General features: G+C 38.9%; 1 protein-coding gene across 1 annotated transcript in view; it reads right to left on the bottom strand.

Moving 5' to 3' along the window:
• Positions 1-3,885: 3,885 nt before the first annotated feature.
• The window catches only part of LOC127096072 (ubiquitin-conjugating enzyme E2 27), a gene marked incomplete at its 3' end in the record, with an annotated part of 37,860 nt that continues 20,828 nt past the window's right edge, over positions 3,886-20,917 (bottom strand). The window contains exons 2-6 of the mRNA XM_051034693.1: positions 13,708-13,745; positions 13,476-13,524; positions 12,407-12,566; positions 11,957-12,034; positions 3,886-3,918 (exon numbers count right to left, since the gene is read on the bottom strand). Of these exons, the coding sequence (XP_050890650.1) occupies positions 3,886-3,918; positions 11,957-12,034; positions 12,407-12,566; positions 13,476-13,524; positions 13,708-13,745 (358 nt within the window). The remainder of the gene's footprint in view (positions 3,919-11,956; positions 12,035-12,406; positions 12,567-13,475; positions 13,525-13,707; positions 13,746-20,917) is intronic.

The raw sequence follows: 20,917 nt of genomic DNA, 5'->3' as shown, positions 1-20,917 counted from the left end.
TCTAATGGTAACGAATACTCCGCTACAACTTCGACGTAGGGGCAACTTTACTGGGAAGTCATCAAAAGGGTCATCAAATACCGTATTACCAAAGAAATCACATCTGCTGAGGAGGAAAGGTCACTATCCTGCTGAAGGGAAGAGAGATGAACATCTTACCAAACACTCCGTTTGGTAGGAAAACCACAAAAGTCTCTGGAGGAAGAGGATACAAGTATGCCAGGAATGTGAACACATGTCCTACCCTGTTGGGGATCATACCATCTTTGGGAGAGCACTGAAGATCTCTTGAGTATCCTTATGTCTTTGTGAATGTTCACTTTGTTTAAAAACAAAATTATGAAAAATTTGATTATTTAAAACAATGATATTTTTTTCAATTAAAACATGCAAAACATTTGTTGAATAGAAACAAATAAGAGTGCAAATAATTGGATAAAGGCTCAAATTTATTTGATGGAATGGTAATCTGCAAATGGCAAGACTCCATAGATCTTTTCAAATTTGAAATTGGTGATATATATTGGAAAAATGCTACATTGAACATAATGACCATTTCTCCACCAATTCTGAATCCAATATATTTGAAGTTTCAATTGATGATGACTGAGCGAAAATCTCTGACGGATGACGGTTGTAGAACAAAGTCTTGTCAGGATGCAGTTACTTGCCAAATCCCTATTTTTGCCAAGATTTCCCCAGGGTGAAGTACTCAATCTAGCGGGATACATATATTCAATTTTTATATGTCTCTAATTTTTGCCTGGATCGCTCTTTCGGGTTTTCAATCCACCGAGACGCTCATTTTTGCCTAAGCCGCCCTTTCGGGTTTTCAACTTAGCGAGCTATTCTGTTTTTATTTTTAGGCAAAGTATTTCTTGACTGCATCTGAATTCATAGACGAGTGAAATCCTCCCCAACCATAGTTGTAAGTATCAAAGCACCGCCTGAAAAGGCTCTCTTAACAACATATGGACCTTCGTAGTTTGGAGTCCACTTGCCCCTGGAATCGGGCGCAAAAGACAATACTTTCTTGAGCACAAGGTCACCTTCTCGGAACACGCGAGGCTTGACCTTCTTATCAAAACCTTTCTTCATCCTTTGTTGATATAATTGACCATGGCACATGGCAGTCAATCTCTTTTCTTCAATCAAATTCAACTGGTCATAACGACTCTGAACCCATTCAGCATCAGTCAACTTGGCTTCCATCAAGACTCTCATTGATGGGATCTCCACCTCTACTGGGAGCACAACCTCCATGCCGTAAACGAGAGAGAAAGGGGTTTCCCCTGTTGAAGTGCGAACAAATGTACGATATCCATGTAAAGCAAACGGCAACATCTCATGCCAATCTTTATACGTGACAACCATCTTCTGGATAATCTTCTTGATATTCTTATTAGCAGCTTCAATAACCCCATTCATCTTGGGTCTGTAAGGGGAAGAATTATGGTGTGCAATCTTGAACTCACTACACAGCTCTTTCATCATTTTGTTGTTCAGGTTAGATCCATTATCAGTAATGATCTTATCTGGCACACCATACCGGCATATAAGTTGATTCTTGATAAACTTCACGACCACTTGCCTGGTCACATTAGCATATGATGCTGCTTCAACCCACTTAGTGAAGTAATCAATTGCTACAAGAATAAATCTGTGTCCATTGGACGCTTTTGGTTCTATCATGCCAATCATGTCAATTCCCCACATAGATAAAGGCCATGGTGATGAAATCACATTCAGGAGTGTCAGAGGAATATGAATCTTATCTGCATAAATCTGACACTTATGGCATTTCTTCACATATTTGCAACAGTCAGACTCCATTGTCAGCCAATAGTAGCCTGCTCTTAACATCTTTTTGGCCATGGCGTGTCCATTGGAATGAGTACCAAATGAACCCTCATGGACCTTAGTCATTAACAGGTTTGCTTCGTGTCTATCCACACATCTGAGCAGAACCATGTCAAAATTTCTCTTATAAAGCACATCACCATTGAGGTGGAAGCTGCCAGACAATCTCCTCAAAGTCTTCCTATCTTTCACGGATGCCCTAGGCGGGTAAATCTGGCTCTGAAGGAAACACTTGATGTCATAGTACCATGGCTTATCATCTTCCACTTCCTCTACTGCAAACACATGAGCTGGTCTATCCAAGCGCATTACAGTGATATTGGGAACTTCATTCCAAAGTCTAACCACAATCATCGAAGCAAGTGTAGCAAGAGCGTTTGCCATCCGATTCTCGTCTCGAGGGATATGATGGAAGTCGATCTTAGTAAAGAACATTGAAATCCTCCTCGCTTAATCCCTGTATGGAATGAGGCCAGGCTGATTCGTTTCTCATTCACCCTTAATCTGATTAACAACGAGGGCCGAATCACCATATACATCAAGATGCTTGATCCTTAGATCGATGCACTCCTCCAATCCCATAATACAGGCCTCATACTCAGCCATATTATTCGTGCATTTGAAAGTTATCCTTGCTGTGAAAGGGAAATGTGTGCCCTGAGGAGTAATAATCACTGCCCTAATACCATTTCCATAATGATTTACAGCACCATCAAATACCATGCTCCAATGGGAACCAGGCTCTGGCCCTTCATCGAGCATAGGCTCATCACAATCTTTCATTTTCAAATACAGAATCTCCTCATCTGGGAAATCGTACTGAACTGACTGATAATCATCGATCGACTGATGTGCCAAGTGGTCAACCAAGATACTACCTTTAATAGCCTTCTGAGCTCGATACTCAATATCATACTCAGATAACAACATCTGCCAACGGGTAATTCTCCCTGTTAAAGCAGGCTTCTCGAAGATATACTTGATTGGATCCATTCTGGATATCAACCAAGTCGTATGATTCAACATGTACTGGCGTAAACGCTTAGCAGCCCAAGCCAAAGCACAACATGTTTTCTCAAGCATTGAGTATCGAGACTCACAATCAGTGAACTTCTTGCTCAAGTAGTAAATAGCACATTCTTTCTTTCCCGATTCGTCTTGCTGACCAAGAACACAACCCATCGAGTCTTCAAGAACAGTCAGATACATAATCAATGGTCTTCCTTCCACGGGCGGAGACAGGATCGGAGGCTCAGACAGATACTCTTTAATACTGCCAAAATCTTTCTGGAAATCCTCGGTCCAATCATGGGACTGATCTTTCTGGAGGAGCTTGAATATCGGTGCACATGTGGCAGTCATGTGGGATATGAATCTGGAAATGTAATTCAAGTGGCCAAGAAAACCTCGGACTTGCTTCTTAGTTTTGGGCGCAGGCATCTCTTGTATTGCTTTTACCTTTGCAGGATCAACTTCAATACCTCTTTCACTGACAATAAAGCCCAATAACTTGCCGGAACGGACTCCAAATGTACACTTGTTGGGATTCAGACGAAGCTTTTACTTCCTCAAACGCTGAAAAAGCTTCAACAGGTGCTCTACATGTTCAATTTCTGTTCTTGACTTAGCGATCATGTCGTCAACATATACCTCTATCTCCTTATGCATCATATCATGAAACAGGGTGGTCATAGCTCGTTGGTACGTGGCTCCGGCGTTCTTCAAACCGAAGGGCATCACTCGATAACAGAATGTTCCCCAAGGTGTGATGAATGTTGTCTTCTCCATATCCTCGGGTGCCATTTTAATCTGATTATATCCGGAAAATCCATCCATAAATGAGAAGATATTGAATTTAGCTGTATTATCTACCAACATGTCTATGTGTGGTAGAGGGAAATCGTCTTTCGGACTAGCCTTATTCAAGTCTCTATAGTCCACGCACATTCGGACTTTTCCATCTTTCTTAGGCACGGGCACAATATTGGCCACCCACTCAGGATACGTAGAAGTCACCAGAAACCCCGCATCAATTTGCTTCTGAACTTCCTCTTTGATCTTTACTGCCATATCAGGATGAGTTCTTTTGAGCTTCTGCTTCACAGGCACACACTCAGGCTTCAAAGGCAAGAAATGTTGCACGATATCAGTATCTAGACCGGGCATGTCTTCATATGACTAGGCAAAGACGTCAACATATTCTCGTAGCAACTCAATCAACCCCTTCTTAACAGACTCTTCCAGGAGTGCCCCAATCTTCACTTCTCGCACACAATCCTCAGACCCCAAGTTGACTATTTCCAGATTCTCAAGATGCGGCTGAATGATTTTCTCTTCATGCTCAAGTAGACGGGTAATCTCGTCAGGAATCTCTTCATCATCATCTTCTTCCGCCTCAAATACAGGGAATTCAAAGTTGGGAGATGGTGTTGGATCATTATGTTCAATGGGTTTGATTAACCTGCATAATGATTTTGGATATAAAAGAAACTTTAGAACTCAAACAAGGAAAATTATTATGCAGATGGAAAGATTGATTTTATTCTTTTTTTTAGGTTTTATGTGATCACCAATTTCATGCAAAAGCGAAAAAGGGAAAATAATTGGAAAAATAAACATTTAACATGAATCTATTGAATGAAAATATCATTGTATTTAGGCGGCAACAATGTCATCACTCCTCCCTTTGGCATGGGAGAAGGGTTTTTAAACACAATGAACATTACTTTGACTTGTGGATAACTGTTGGAATATCCACAGCGACCCAATTATTGCAGATTCCCCCAGGGATGACGAAGTTGCCAGAATCCTCTTCGTCCTCTTCCAAGATGGCAGCAGCCTCCTCATCTTGACTGGTGTGGATGAAACCTCCACTCTTGAACAGTCCTTGCGTATTGGAAACCCCATAAGAATAACCTATGCCATCCCGGGACTTGTTGTCTTTTAACTCAATCATTTTCCCCAAACCAGCAGTTGTGCCATGCTCAATGGCCAACTTTGTATCTTTGTAGGAAGCAAATGAAGAAGTTCCCTTCTTAATAGGCTCAGCAATAGAGAAAGCTTGGAACGATGTTCCAACTTCATCCTTAGCATCTATATAAGAGAAGGAAGACAAATGGCTAACCAAGAGAGCCTTTTCTCCCCCTACCACCACCAGCTTCTTATTCTTTACAAATTTCAATTTCTGGTGTAGGGTGGATGTCACGGTGCCAGCCTCGTGAATCCATGGTCTGCCCAAAAGACAGCTATATGATGGGTGAATGTCCATAACCTGGAGAGTAATCTGGAAATCACTTGGTCCGATTTTGACCGGGAGATCAACCTCGCCAATCACAGTTTTGCGAGACCCATCGAAAGCCTGCACAACTACTCCACTCTGCCTCATGGGAGGCCCTTGATATGATAACTTCGATAGATTGGTCTTTGGCAATACATTCAATGATGACCGAGTGTCTACCAACACATTGGACATGGCGTCGTCTTTGCAACTCATAGATATATGTAATGCCAAGTTGTGGTCTCTTCCCTCCTCGGGGAGATCAGAGTCACAAAAACTCAAATTGTTACAAGAGATAATATTTGCAACAATGCTATCAAACTGTTCTAGCGTGACATCGTGATCTATGTACGCCACATCCAACACCTTCTGCAGAGCTTCTCGGTGTGGTTCTGAATTCAACAGTAGCGATAACACAGATATTTTGGATGGCATTTATAGATGCTGGTCTACAACATTGTACTCGCTTCTTTTGATGAGCCTCAGCATCTCATCACAATCTTCTTTCGTATTGCCACTCGGGCCAACAGAATCAGGAGTTTTCAACATGGAGGCGGGCTTAGCAACAAGTGCCGGATTCGGAGTGCTCACAGCATTTCCAATCGGGCGTTCAACATAATCAGCATCAACACTTCCTTGAGCATCAGCTTAAGGCTTCAACGGAGCTGAAAATACGCGACCGCTACGGGTCAGACCACTAACATCAGCAATGTTAACGACAGATGAAGAGGGCAAGGGCACCTCTTTCCCACTTTCCACTGCTACGGCATTGTAGCGGTAAGGAACCGCTTTCTCAGAAGAGTACGGTACAGGTCCGGCTGGCTTGATAGTCAGAGCAGGAGAAACCTTCTACTTGCTACCATCATACTTGATGACAACAGGCTCTGGTATCTGGAATACCGGAGAGATCACATTGACTTCGGGCTCATCTTCATCAACATTTCTATTCTAAAGGATCTCAATGACTCCTTCGTCCAACATCTCTTGAACATCTCTGCGCACCTGGCGACACCCTCTCTAGTTGACAGAACAGACTCTGCACCTATCGTGGTCATGCTCATAATGGCTATAGTCACACAGCAAGCGATGCATCTCAACCAACGATTGTCGGATATGACGGACGTATTTAACCTTGTATTTGCCAGGGCAGCCCTGGACCATATTGACAGACTTCCCATGCTCGGGCAATGGGTTCTTCTTCACGTTCAGACCTACGTCCTCGAAAAACAAAATCCCACTTCTCACAAGGTCTTGCACCTTGGTCTTCAAGGGATAACAATTCTCCACGTCGTGCCCGGAAGCACCGGAATGATATACACAATGGAGCTCAGGCTTGTACCACCACTGGGGGTTATCAGGTACAGCGGGAGGGTCTCGCAGAGTGATCAACTTTCTATCGATCAAAGATGGATATAGTTCAGCATAAGTCATCGGAATGGGATCGAAGGTGACCCTCTTTCTCTCATAGCTGGTGCTGGTATTGTTGTTGTTATTTCGAGGCTGATAGGCCTGCTGTTGTGGACGCTGTTGTTGTTGATATTGCTGAGTTTGCGGTTGTTGATAATGTTGAGCTTCCCTGAAAACAGGTGCTATATGAGCCACCTGATGTTGATTGTTGACTGGGCGAGCCATTTTCCTCTTCACAGAGGGTCTTCTCTTGATATGGGAAGACACAGCATGTGCCTCTCCCTCCTTCTTCTTTACAAAGCTTCCATATCTCTTTGCTGAAGAGCATTCGTCTCGAGTTAAGCGTCCTTCACGGACCCCCTCTTCCAGTCTCATCCCCATATTCACCATCTCGGTGAAGTCTTTCGGAGCACTGGCTATCATTCTCTCGTAGTAAAATGAGCTCAAAGTCTTCAAGAAAATCTTGGTCATCTCTTTCTCCTCACGGGGAGGCACTATCTGAGCTGCCAATTCGCGCCACCTCTGGATGTACTCTTTGAGGGTCTCTTTATCTTTCTGCGACATCGCCCTCAATTGATCTCTGTCTGGAGCCATATCCACATTGTATTTATACTGCTTGACGAAGGCCTCGCCAAGATCATTGAAAGATCGGATGTTCGAACTTTCTAGATCCATGTACCAACGGAGGGCGGCACCGGACAGACTGTCCTGGAAATAGTGGATCACCAGTTGATCGTTGTCAGTTTGCGTTGACATCTTGCGAGCATACATCACAAGATGGCTGAGAGGGCATGTGTTTCCTTTATACTTCTCAAAGTCAGGCACTTTGAATTTAATAGGGATCTTCACGTTAGGCACAAGGCACAACTCAACAGCACTCTTACCAAAAAGGTCCTTCCCCCTCAAAGTCTTCAGTTCCTTGCGGAGCTCGAGGAATTGGTCTTTCATATCATCCATCTTCTCATAAATGTATGGGCCCTCAGATGGCTCAGAATGATAAATGGTATCTTCGACCCTTGGTAGCGTGTGCACAATAGGAGGTGGCACTGAAAAGACCGGGCTAGATGCCGGCAGAGAAGCAAGAGTAGGGGCAAAACCCTTTGGCATGAAATTAGGGGGCATTCCCCACGGGAATCCAACTGGCATAGATGGCGCAAAATGAGCCGTTGCAGCAGGCACAGTAGAAGTTACAATCTCAGAAATGACCATCCTCTGGGGAGGAGTTGATGGCGTTGGAGAAGATTGTCTTTGAGCGGCCAAGAATGACTCCATTAAGGCAGTCAACCTGGCTACTTCTTCCTTCAGCTCGCGGTTTTCTTGTTCTAGATGATCCATCAGTCTTGAAGAATTGGCTCTGGTGTAGTACCGGTGAGTCAACTTGTCTTTGAAATAAATGAAGAACACAGAGTTAGGCCAAAGGACAAGAAGCTGGGAACAAAACCTGCTTATGCACATGATGCATGCAATGCTTGTGCATATGATTTGTTTTTATTTCAGAGGAATTTTAGAGTTATATTTGCAAATATTTGGAAGTATTAAACATTTATCATATATGAAAGTATCTTGTCACTAATATCTGGAAAATAGTTTTACATCAAAGAAGTACAGCATTGGTAACCACATACAAGAGAAAAGGAAAATAATGATCCTATGGATCCCTAGAAACAATCATCCAAAGCTCGGGACACAGGAAGATAAGATGCACGAAGCCTCTTCACCTCTTCCTCATAGGCTGCCTCTATATCCGCCTTCTCTTTGGCGAGTCGATCGTACTTCCTCTTCCAGAACTTGGAAGACTGAGGAAGTAGAGAAGTCCATGCATCATTAGGATCATCGATAACCTGATGCTTAAGAAACTCAATCAAAGCATCCTTTTCCTTAATCTGCTGAAGCAACTCTTCTCGGTCGCGGATCCAGGCACGTGAACAGTCTTCGTCTCTCAACTCCTCTACTCCTTGGTCAGGGAGAGTTGAAGGCCCAACCATAACCAAAGGTGTAGGTCTTGGATATTCGTACAGCATGAGATACTCAGACGCTTTCTTCCTAACCCAAGCAGTGTAAGGCTCCAAAGCGACACAATTCTTAGGACCCAACTCATTCCTTCCTTTCCTATGAATCTTGCGCCAAGCGCAGACCATCCTAGCTTTCAAGACTTGGGGATCTTTACCCTCCTGAAAGAACATACCCTCTAACAGAATATTATTGGGTTTATCCTTTAGGGGGAACCCAAGTTGACGACGTGCCAAAACAGGGTTGTAGTTAATCCCACCACATGTACCAAGAAGAGGTACATTAGAGAATTCACCACAAGAGTCGATAACCTGCATGCCATCATACACACGATTGTACCAAGAGATATTATCATTAGTGAGAGACATAAGTCTCGTGGACCACCGTAGACATCCTTTGATCTCCTTGAAAGCGACCGTCTGTGGTAAGTGAGAAATAAACCACTTATACAACAGAGGCAAACAACACAAAATGGCACCTTCACCCTTTGCATTCCTCATATGCAAAGAGAAATAAGCATCACCCAACAGAGTCGGAACGAGATTAAGAGTAGAGAAAATCCTAATAACGTTCACATCCACAAACTTGTCGATGTTGGGGAATAACACTAACCCATAGATGAGAAGTACAAATATGGCCTCAAAGGCGTCCTCACTCATGGCCTTCCCATACATAATAGCTTGAGTAATGAGGAACTCGGAAGGGAGACCTTGAATTCCACCTTTGGTAGTCATATGAGCACCAACCAGAGATTCATCTATATGCAACATGTCTACTATCTCTTGAGAAGTAGGAATACTCTCCAAGCCACTGAACGACAACTGGTCTAGAATTGGTATACCCACAAGATAAGCATACTCCTCAATCGTGGGCAAAAGCTGAAAATCCAGAAATGTGAAGCAACGGTACAATGGATCATAAAACTGCACCAATACACTCATCAATCCTTCATCCACCTGAGTAGTCAGAAGAGGAAGCAGCTTCCCAAAACGAGCCTTGAAACCCAAGGGATCTAGTACATAGGATGTCAAATTCCTTAGCTCTTTCAAATCTGGTTGTCTAAAACTGTACTTCTTTGTATTCCTTCTTTGTCTTTCCATGTCTGAAAATTTGCCAATAGACCTCTTAAGTTCCTTGAAAATTTTCTTCATTATTGATGATATGGATGTGAATGGATGCATGAATGCATGGACACAACAATGACACTCAAGGATCAAACAAAGCACACCAAACAAAGGTCATGGGATGGATCATGTTATCCTTAATATCAATCATCCATTTTGGTGGATTATGGTTTACACCTTATCAACACCCAAGTTCCATTGATATTAAGGATACATGAACGGATCAACCATGAATCAAGGGTTTGTTGCAAGTCACGAGCATGGAGTCTCAGTTAAGAACCACCCCAAAGGGAGTGTGCTAGGGTTTAAACCTGCCAAATGTGGTCTACAAGAGGTTCCCATAGTCATTATCCCATCTTTCGGATATTATCGGAGAAACGACTACTCGTATTCCAAAAATATTCTCAAGAAAGACTCTTATGAGTGTAGTATTGCATAACAATCGTATCAAATCTTACACTTGAACGACTTTCGCACTACATCCTAAGAATAGGCCAAGATGGGCTTGGTAAACTATGGTCCTTGGCTTCTATGGTCTATATTGGAAAGAGTAATGTCTAACCACAACTACTTGTGTGACATTATTGATCCCAACATGACCTCCACCAAGTGAATGGACATGCAAGTTAACTTTCTAAGGAATAACTCCACACAAGTCAACAAGACTACGCCATTCTCCTATCCTAAGTGCACTCGAGTTCGGGTATAGAACTCATCTCACAAAGATCACCAAGCATACAAGGAATTAATATTCAAGCAATTCAATCATTACATACAATACAGTAATCCCAAATTGCACCAAAAATATGTCACAAAAATAACACAATACAATACAATAAATATGAAAAGTAGGCAAAACCCACTAGGCAAAAGGTGTTTCCCCAGCAGAGTCGCCACTTTTCTGTAGCGGGGTATTCGTTACACTACAACAAACAAGACCTTAGACAGCGCTTTTTTTAGCCTTAGACAGCGCTTTAAAGCGCTGTCTAAACCTCCGCTGCTAAAGGTTTAGACAGCGCTTTGTCCAAAAGCGCTTTATAAGACCCTCTTATTTTAAATTTTTTAGGTATACCTTAGACAGCGCTTTTGAAAAGCGCTGTCTAAGCCCCACCCCCTTAGACAGCGCTTTGGCCAAAAGCGCTTTCTAAGACCCTCCTATTTTAATTTTTTTAGGTATACCTTAGACAGCGCTTTTCAAAAAGCGTTGTCTAAGCCCCCCCCTTAGACAGCGCTTTTGCCTAAAGCGCTTTCTAATCCCCCCCTTAGACAACGCTTTTTACAAAAGCGCTGTCTAAGGTATACGAAAATTTTTGAAGCTTTTATTTTAAACCACATTTTTTCCAGGTTTATAAACCAGAATTTCTACCTGTTTTCAACCAGATTTTGACAGACAATTATCACATTTTATATATGCCATTTTGGCCTTTTTTCTACCAATTTTTGGCTAACAAATATATATATATACCAATTCAAACCAATTTTGCCTTAAATGTATCAAAATATATACAAATTTATGTACACATTTACAAGTCATTACATATACTACAAATGTACACATTAATTACACAAATTTATGAACAAACCTAAGTTGACGGTCGCGGGTGCTAAGAATCCGAATGACACGTCCAAACCATTGGGGCGCATCAATTTGTCATACAAAAACCTAATATAAAAACATCATTAACACCTCTTTTGAAACATAAAGTAAACCGGATTAACATAAAGTAAACATCATTAACAAAAGTTGTTTAATTAATAAAACAAAGTAGACCGGATTTACCTAATATATGTATTGACAACGGTGACGCCGATTTCTTCATGACTAAAAACTTGCATGAAGTCTTCATTACCAATCATTTGGTCGTAATCAAAGCCGAAAATCCCTACCTCCATATGTACAGTCCGAACACCTCCGGTCGGTATATCGGTCATCTCTAGAAATTTCACAAATACATTCTTTCATTTTTTCAAATCACTTTTTTCATCAACTGCAGTTAAGGAGTAGTTCACATGGCACGCTACCTACACAAGGGCGACATGTTACCTACATGACAAAATAATAGATTTTTAAAGAAATTGGCACACTCAAAGACTAATTCATATAAACAGAGTTTCAATGACCAAAGTAAAATACAATTTACTACTTTAAGGGATTAAAAAATAACATGTGTCCACTTTTAAAAAGGTCACGGCGGGTAATATCAACTAAAATATACTTAATGATATGCTTCCAAATTCCAAAAAATAAATGCATCAAGTTTGTTACCTTATCTTAAACTCCACGAGATGATGTCTTGGCAAGACTTTCTGTCCAGTAGCGAGCAGTATTGACAAATGTCTGATAGTCTTTGAGGTACTACATTATCCATAGATAAACAATGGTTTATATAGAATGACATATGACTATAGAAGTTGATCTAGTAGAAACTTAACAAGCATACAACAACCACAACCAAGTCTTATCCCACTAAGTGGGGTCGACTACATGGATCAACTTCTGTCAATATATTCTATTCAGGACCATGCTTCTAACCAAATCGTTAATCTTGAGATCTTTCTTAATAATTCATCGCATAGTTTTTCTAAGTCTTCCCCTACCTCTATGAGACAAACTTCTCTTAGACAAACATAAAAGTATTCAATATATTGAACTTTGTTAGTTCCACACGCATAACATATGAGAAGAATCATAAGAGTAAAGATACAACGACACAAGAATGAAGCAAGCCTGCTGTGCCACAACAGCATCTTGAGGATCATCAGGCTGAGGAGCAGAAAGAAGTGCTTGCACAGAAAGCAGTGCAGTCTTCAGAGTCAGCGCTGGGCTCCACTGATCTTTCAAGATGTCCAGGCAAATAGCCCCACTTTGGCTGCTGATGTTTGGGTGCCTTCAATGTTATATGCATTGCAAAATTAATAAACCGAACAGATATTTATTGAACACTAATGCATTTAGTGCCACATTTTCAGTGCATAAGTAACTAAATTGCTCATACTACAAATACTAAGATAGAACATAGATTCAATAATCATATGCTACTTCAGGAGCCTGAACACCTAATGACGAGGCAACTGAAACAAGCACGAGAAGCTTAACTGCCAGATTAGTAATCAGGGTGAGATGGTGAAAGAGAAAGATTAACAAAAGATGACATACAAAACTCATCATATCAATATTTTGAGACCAAATACCACACTATAAACAACACCGGCATCAATACTCAATAATTAATTCAAGACAGATTGAAACCCTGGCATAAAATGTCAAAACAATTTCTATATCACACATAAATAAAGGATGGTCTTAGAAGAGCTTATCTTCAACCAAACCCAAAATTTTATTATGGGATTACACTATAGATTTCCAGAAAAATAACATGCCAAGTAACAAATGCAATAGTTTTAAACACTAACAAATTAGAACAGTGTGTTTGGTTTGCTTGTATCTTCCCATCTAGTTTCATGTTTTCAAGAATGTCTAAAGGAAATGTTGACATACCAAAATCTTGAAAATAGTAAACAAAGTAGCATTTTTATGGTTGAGTAAAAACATTTCAACTAAAAAAATAAATAAACAATAAACCACTGTAGATATCAATGAAACACAAAGATCCCAATAGATCAGCATCATTAAGGAGAACCCATAGGGTGCAACAGCAGATTTTAGCAGGCCGCCAATTCACTGGATTGCACACTTAACACTGCCAATCACATACTCTACCGTCATACTCATGTAAAACTTAACCACTATGTTAAGTAATCCAACAAGATAGAGAACAGAAACAACATATCCATACCAGACTTTGGTTGTAAACTTCATCTTCGGGGGTTCAAATGGGTATCCAGCTGCAACAAAAATAACAAAAACGAATCGTCAATGATGATAAATTTTTTCAAAAAGCATTATACTAAACAACAGCCACAATCAATCTTTTACCCAGACCATGAATTGAAAACCCTAGCTAACTCTAATTGAAAAACAATAATTGGGGATAAATAGCAAGAAACCGAATACGAATAGTTTAGTACCGGGTATTGTGATTTCAATCTGAAAAACGCCGCCTTCGCTGATAGGGTTTCAACGTTCGCAGGAGGGAAAACAAAAGAACAGAGAACGAAAATTGAAATGGAGTCTGAAATTTTATTTTAATTAGACCTTAGACAGCGCTTTTGTGGAAAGCGCTTTCTAAGGTATGCCTTAGACAGCGCTTTCCAAAAGCGCTTTCTAAACCCCCACTTAGACAGCGCTTTTGGTTTTAATTTTTTTTTTAATTTAAAGACTTTAGACAGCACTTTATCAAAAGCGCTGACTAAGGTCTATATTTAAAAGCGCTTTCTAAAAGTGCTGTCTAAGGGGGGGTCTTAGACAGCGCTTTTAGAAAGCGCTGTCTAAGACCCCCCCTTAGACAGCACTTTCATTATTTTTTTGGAATATTTTCCGTGTTTTATTTTAATTTTAACCTTAGACAGCGCTTTCTTTTAAAAGCGATGTCTAAGATGCGCTGTTAAAAGTCATTTTTGGCGTAGTGTTACCATTAGAGATATTGACTAAATCCAAGGTAAACCATACAAGTCGAGTCGCCACCACACTTCTATTTATCCAAAGGAATGGTTAGAAAGCGAACAAAAACCTAAAAGTTTTATCGAATCAAAAATTAGTAAAAGAGAGTCAGAGATCTGGGTAGGGGGGTTGGTTATGCAATGGGAAGGTGTAAGGCACCCAAAACATCCTAGGTACTCCTAAAGAGCCCTTTTCATACTTGTTGTAAGGTTGTTATTTTGTGGAAATTTATTGTGCAAACATGATTGAAGAGATGAGAAGAGAATATACAAGTTTATTTACATTTTGTGTTTGGCAGGATAAACCCATTGCCTACGTACCATCTTAAAAAAGATTAGGATCAAAACCTCGTAGTTCGGGGTAAAAATCTCAAAATGAGTTGGTGAATTGATTGGTCCAAAAGCCTTAAGGTCTTTTGTTATCCAAGGGAGAAAACTCAACCTAAAACCACAAATCCACCATGTGAGGATAGCTTCAACATGCTAGTGAGGGGTTAACCCTATAATAAGCATGGAAGACTCGTTGTCCATCACTAAGGATATAGGTGAGTATTATATCTACCTCAAGGATAACTCAAACCTAATGGCTAAAGGTTATGAAAAAGTTTTGATTAAGAAAATGGCCATTGAAACCACAAAAGCATTTGAATGGGTTACATTTACCAATGGAAAGTATGTACAAAATATGGTCAAAGTTGACTTAGAGATTCAATTCCGAATGAGTATTAAGAAAAGAAAGTTTGAAAATCAAAAGCATAAGGCTTACGTTTCTAATGTTGAAAACAAGTATTAAATGTTTGCACAAAAGCTTTGGCTTGGGTTAGAGTGGAGGGAAGAAGAAGAATGGCTAAGATCCTAAGCATACAAGAGGTAAGGGATAAGAAGTGAAACCACAAATGGAGTTCCTCTCTTGAGATCATATGGATGATCCAAGTATCTCCCATCCTTTGGAATAAGCAAACACATAAGCATAAACTCAAGCAATCAACAATCAAATGAACTCTTGGAAGATCCCTCTCTCTTAGAAGCTTATGGCAATGGTTCCTCAATTTGGCTCAATGTTGGAATCCCTATCACAAAAACACACACATCAAAAGGTTCTATTAACAATCAAAGAATGGACAAGAGGGAGTTTAGAATATGATCCTTTCAATGTTCATCTTCAAGCTTTAAGCATTCTAAAGTCATGAGGCCTAGTTGCTCTTTGACATTTATAGCATTCTAAAGGCATGAGGCCTAGTTACTCTTTAACTCCAAATTTGCTTAGGGAGAGTCCTAAAGTCTAAGTCCATTTTTCCATTTCTTTGCATTTAGTCAACAACAATCAAAACACAAACACAATGATATATACACAATTATGTGCTCAAGTGAGCAAAAGGCAAATTGCATTAACATAAACATGTGCTCAAGTGAGCAAAGGGAAAAGCAAATGAATTATATGTACAAGAATAGTAAATTGCATAAAAGTAAAGAGCAAAAAATAAATGTTAATTGTTAATGGTTAATGTTAGTAGTTAGTGTGCCATAAGGCAAATTTAGTGCTATGTTAAGCAATCGTAATTGGACCTATGTAGAAGTCACAACTATCTGAGGCCGGTCAATAATAATGTAGGCAACAACACAAGTTAGAAGTCTTGATTAGTGAACGAAGTTCCAACAACTTACCATGCCAAAAAGAAGAAGAGAATTGATCTTGTATTGGTTTAAGTCTTTTGCATGATTTAGGAAACAACCTATCCTTAATGGAAAGCCATTCACTTGATCAATTGATCAAGATGAATTAGATTTGAATCAAGGAAGATTAAGTCTCCCTAATCAATGCTAACTTATCAACCTTCAACTCATTGATCAAAAAAAAGAAAAGAAGAAGAAGAAGAAAGAAATGAATAATGGAGAAGGAAATGGAAAGAATAAAGTGCATAAGGTGAAATAAAATGTACCAATCCATATGTGTTGACCAAATGACATTAAAAGTCAAAGTCAAACAATTAGAAACCAGAAATGGGATGAAGATTGAAGGTCAAATAATAAGCAAAATATTTTTTGGCATTTTTAATATTAAAAATAAACTTGAATTAAAATAAAAGAAAGGTCAAACTTCAAAATCACTTTAAATAAACCTTGAAAGGCCCAAGTGATTTATCCCAAGTTCAACAAGGTCAAACAAAGTTTGACAAAAATTTCAGCATTTTTTGAAGTCAGAAACTATTTTTAATCAATTAAAAATGAATAAAAATAACCTAATTGAACTAAAATCTCAAATAAATTTCAAATCAATTAAAAAATTGATGAGATTATTTTTCATAGATCCATCATCATTCAAATAGGTTAGGAAAATATTTTTGTATTTTTTGAATATCAAAACTATTTAAAATGAATTAAAAAAAACCAGAAAAGAGAAAATTCACAAAAAATATCAAATGACAAAATAAAAAATATTAAAAATCAATTTTAGAAACTAGAATTTATTTGGAGGAGAATGCAATTGGTCCCATATTTTTTGGAATTAAAATGAGGAAGATATGAATTTTTGAAAATAATGGAAATAAAATAAATTAAATCAGAAATTCGAAAATTCGAAAAACAAGGAGCGTCTGATCAAGCCTCATTAATTGACGTGGCCGATCAGACGCTCCACATGCGCGTTTCGATGGTGTACCAAAGTCATCAGCGAAACACATGGCATTATTAAAAGTCATAAGAAGCAAAGGCCAGGATTAGATCTGGAAATAAGAATGGACGACCACGATTGGATCTGGAGACCAGACGGTGGCTAGCGCCACCGTCTTCTCCCGCTAGCTCCGGTGAGAGCTCAAATTTTGCAGAAGAGCAAATGTGCGCCAAAACACGCGATCCAGGCATCAATCGAAAGAGGAAGTGATGTACATCACTCCTATACCACTCACTTCCAATCTAGATTCCTATAAATGGAGAAATCAGAGATGGAAGCATGATGGTGTTCATCATGAACTCGCTTAATTTCAAAAATTAAATGCACAGTAATGATGCCTCTATAGAGAGGACTTCAGACAACATAATAACCAAGCGAATAGATCAAAGAATAGTGAGTTTCGAAGAAAAAACCAGTTGAAGAGAACCTTTGGATTGTGGTGATCGGAGCTTGCTTCCTTTGGTCAAACAGAGCTTTAATGGATTATGAGAGAGAGGTCTAGGAACTTTAGATCTAGAAATTCAACCAGATTTAGTTGAATTTCAGATCTGAGAAATTTGAATGAAAATGAAATAGTTCCTTTGGTGAGAGGTTTGGTTTTCAACTCAGCAGCATTTCAGGTTGATTCATGGATGGAAATTGAATGGAATGATGCTTCTATTTATAGATGGAGAGGCAAGGCAAGTGTGATCAAACTCGTGTGCATGGCAAATGGATATTCATTGCATGGGCTTGCATGATCATTCAAAAGGCCCAAATTCAATGCCAAATGAAATCTGAGACATAATTGAGCTGAAATAGACGTGTAATTGGCAATGCACAAGCTTGTGTAATGAGTTTCAACATGTTATGCACAATTATGCCTAAAACTTCTCCTCTTTGAAAATGCCATTTGCCAAATCCAAACATGAGCATGTGAGTAATGGTTGGAAAGGTCTTGATGTAAGGAAAAAATGTTATGTTGGGAAAAAATCCATTTGAAGTGTGGAAATTAGTGAATTTTGAGTTTAAAGTGTAAGGTGCAAAACATGCAAAGGCAAAGTTTCCAAATTTGGACAATGTTCAAGTCCTTCTGTTTTGATGATGCAAGCCTCAAATGAAAAAACCTCCAACATCAAAGTTGTAGATCTTTTCAAGACAACCAAGATGGAATTAAATTTTGCCTCATTTGGATTTTTTGATGAAAGAGTTATGGGCACTTGAAGTTGGACTTTTTTGACTTTCAATGCATTTGGTCCAAAGTGACCTATAATGTTTTGCATTATCACATGTATTTCCTTTGAGATTTTGAAATTTTGTTCAACATAACATTTGAAGTAGACATCTTAAGCTTTCCAATTAATTTTATCCCACCTTAAAATCATAAAAAATGAATGAGTTATGTTCTTGGGAAGTTGACCCAAAATTAGGGTTTTAGTCAAAATGACCTATAATGTATTGGAATGGGAGATGACCTTCCAAGCTTCAAATCAATTTTTGATGAACATGAAAGTTGTTCATAATGTCCTTAAGAACATATTTTCCTTTGGGATCATCTCCATTTGACCAACACATAAAAAGTTAGGTCTCAGTGTATTTCAAAATAATCAAATGAATTGACTGATCAACTTCTCAAGTCCATGACTCATATCTTGATGAATTGATGATTGAGGACACTCAAATAAGTTCAAATATGCATGCAATGATGAATTAGAGAACTTCCCTTGATTGAATTTGACCACGGGTTGAGGTTGCTTCAAGAGCAAGGCATTGTGGATGATCTGATGAACTAGAGTTTCTTTGGGGGACAAACCTCAAACCCTTTGACTTGCTTTGATCAAAATGATGAACTGAGATGCTAGGGAGGCATATTTGATGGATAAGAGCTTTGGGAACCATTACCATGCTTGCTATCATCTTCACTTGGCCATATCTCTGCACAAAGGATATCCTTGAAGCTCTTGACCTTGTGATTGCTCAAGCTACAAATAAAAGATGTTAGTGACATATTTTTGTGCTTTTGGTTAGTAAACAAAATAAGAAAAGAAATAATATACAATTAAAGCATGCTTGGTGATCTCAAACCAACCACAATAGGTCCCACCCAAAGGTAAAGGGAACCAAGATGCTTATGATCCTTGAGGCAATGCAAATGCAATGTTATGATGCCATGAGGGATCTTAGGGACAAAATTGGGGTCTTACAGTTAGCCTTGACATATGTGGGGCTTAACCTTCCTTGATTCAAATCAAATTCATCTTGATCAAGGATCAAGTGAATTGCTTTGCATTAAGGATAGGTTGCTTCTTGGTCAAGCTAAAAACCTAAATCAATACAAGATCATTCTTCTTTTCTTTTGGCATGGAAAGTTGTAGGAGCTTGGCTTACTAGTCATGGTCTCTAACTTGTGTTTGTTGCCTATAGTTTTATTGACCGGCCTCAGATAGGTGTGACTACTACATTAGTCCACTTACGATTGCTTAACATAATGCTAAATTGCCTTATGGCACACTAACACTAACTACTAATGACTAAATTTTAATTCAAGCATTTAATTCTTGCAATTTACTTTAATGCAATTTAATTTCTTGCACATTAATTCATTTGCCTTTGCCCTTTGCTCACTTGAGCTCATGTTTATGTTAATGCAATTTGCCTTTTGCTCACTTGAGCACATTATTGTGTATATACTATTGTGCTTGTTTTGTTTTGTTTGTGTGAACCAAATGCAAATGGAGAAAGGACTTAGATTTAGGACCTTACCTAGGCTAATGGAGTTTGAATAGCAACTAGGCCTCATGCCTTTAGAGTGCTAAAATTATCAAAGAGCAACTAGGCCTCATGCCTTTAGAATGCTTAATCTTGAAGATGAATTAAAAGGATCCTAATTCTAAACTCACTCTTGTCCGTTCTTTATTTGTATTGTGGAACTTTTTGATTTGTGTGTTCTTGTGTGATAGGGATACTAAACTTGAGCCAAGTAGAAGAACCATTATCATGAGCATCCAAAGTGAGAGATACAAAAGCCAATTGGAAAATTTCTAGGAGCTTGATTGTTATTTGCTTGATTGCTTGAGTTATTTTCTTATTACTTGCTAATTCCAAAGGATGAGAGCAACTTGGATCATCTTTATGATCTCAAGAAGGGAACTCCAATGTGGTTTTATTTCTCTTCCTTCATCTTTGCATGTTTAGGACTTATCCATTCTCTTCTTCTCTCTACTCTAACCCAAGCCAAACTTTTGTGCAAACATTAACATTATTTTCAAAAAATTAGAAACCTAAGCACTATGCTTTTGCTTTTTCAAACTCTTTTCATAACACTTATTTTGAATTGAATCCTTAAGTCAACTTTGACCTTACTTTGTGAATACTTTTCATTTGTAAATACAACTCATTCAATTGTTTTGTGGTTTCAATGGCCACTTTTGCCAAAGCTTTTCATAAACATTAGATATTAGGTTTGAGTTATCCTAGAGGTTGATATAATGCTCACCTATATCCTTAGTGATGGACTATAAGTCTTCCATGATTATTATAGGGTTAACCCCTCACTAGTATGTTGAAGCTCTCCTCACATGGTGGATTTGTGGTTTTAGGTTGAGTTTTCTCCCTTTGATGACAAAAAGACCTTAAGGCTTTTGACCAATAAATTCACCAACTTCTTTTGAGATTTTTACCCCGAACTACGAGGTCTTGATCCTAATCTTTTCTAAGATGGTACATAGGCAATGGGTTTATCCATTCAAACACAAAATTGTAAATAATTTGTATATTCTTTTCTCATCTCCCCAATCATGTTTGCACAATTTTTTTTCCACTAATACCAACCTACCTTACAACATTGGTGAAAAGGGCTCCCTTAGAGTACTAAGGATGTTTTGGGTGCTTAAAACCTTCCCATTGCATAACCAACCCCCTTACCCAGATCTCTGACATTTTTATTAGTTTTTGATTTGATAAAACTTCTCGGTTTTTGTTCGCTTTCTAACCTTTCCTTTGGATAAATAGAAGTGTGGTGGCGACTCG

The sequence above is a fragment of the Lathyrus oleraceus genome, chromosome 6 (assembly GCF_024323335.1).
Source record: "Lathyrus oleraceus cultivar Zhongwan6 chromosome 6, CAAS_Psat_ZW6_1.0, whole genome shotgun sequence".
Taxonomy (NCBI): domain Eukaryota; kingdom Viridiplantae; phylum Streptophyta; class Magnoliopsida; order Fabales; family Fabaceae; genus Lathyrus; species Lathyrus oleraceus.
Note: the sequence above shows the minus strand (reverse complement) of the source record. Positions and strands in the feature narration are given on the sequence as shown.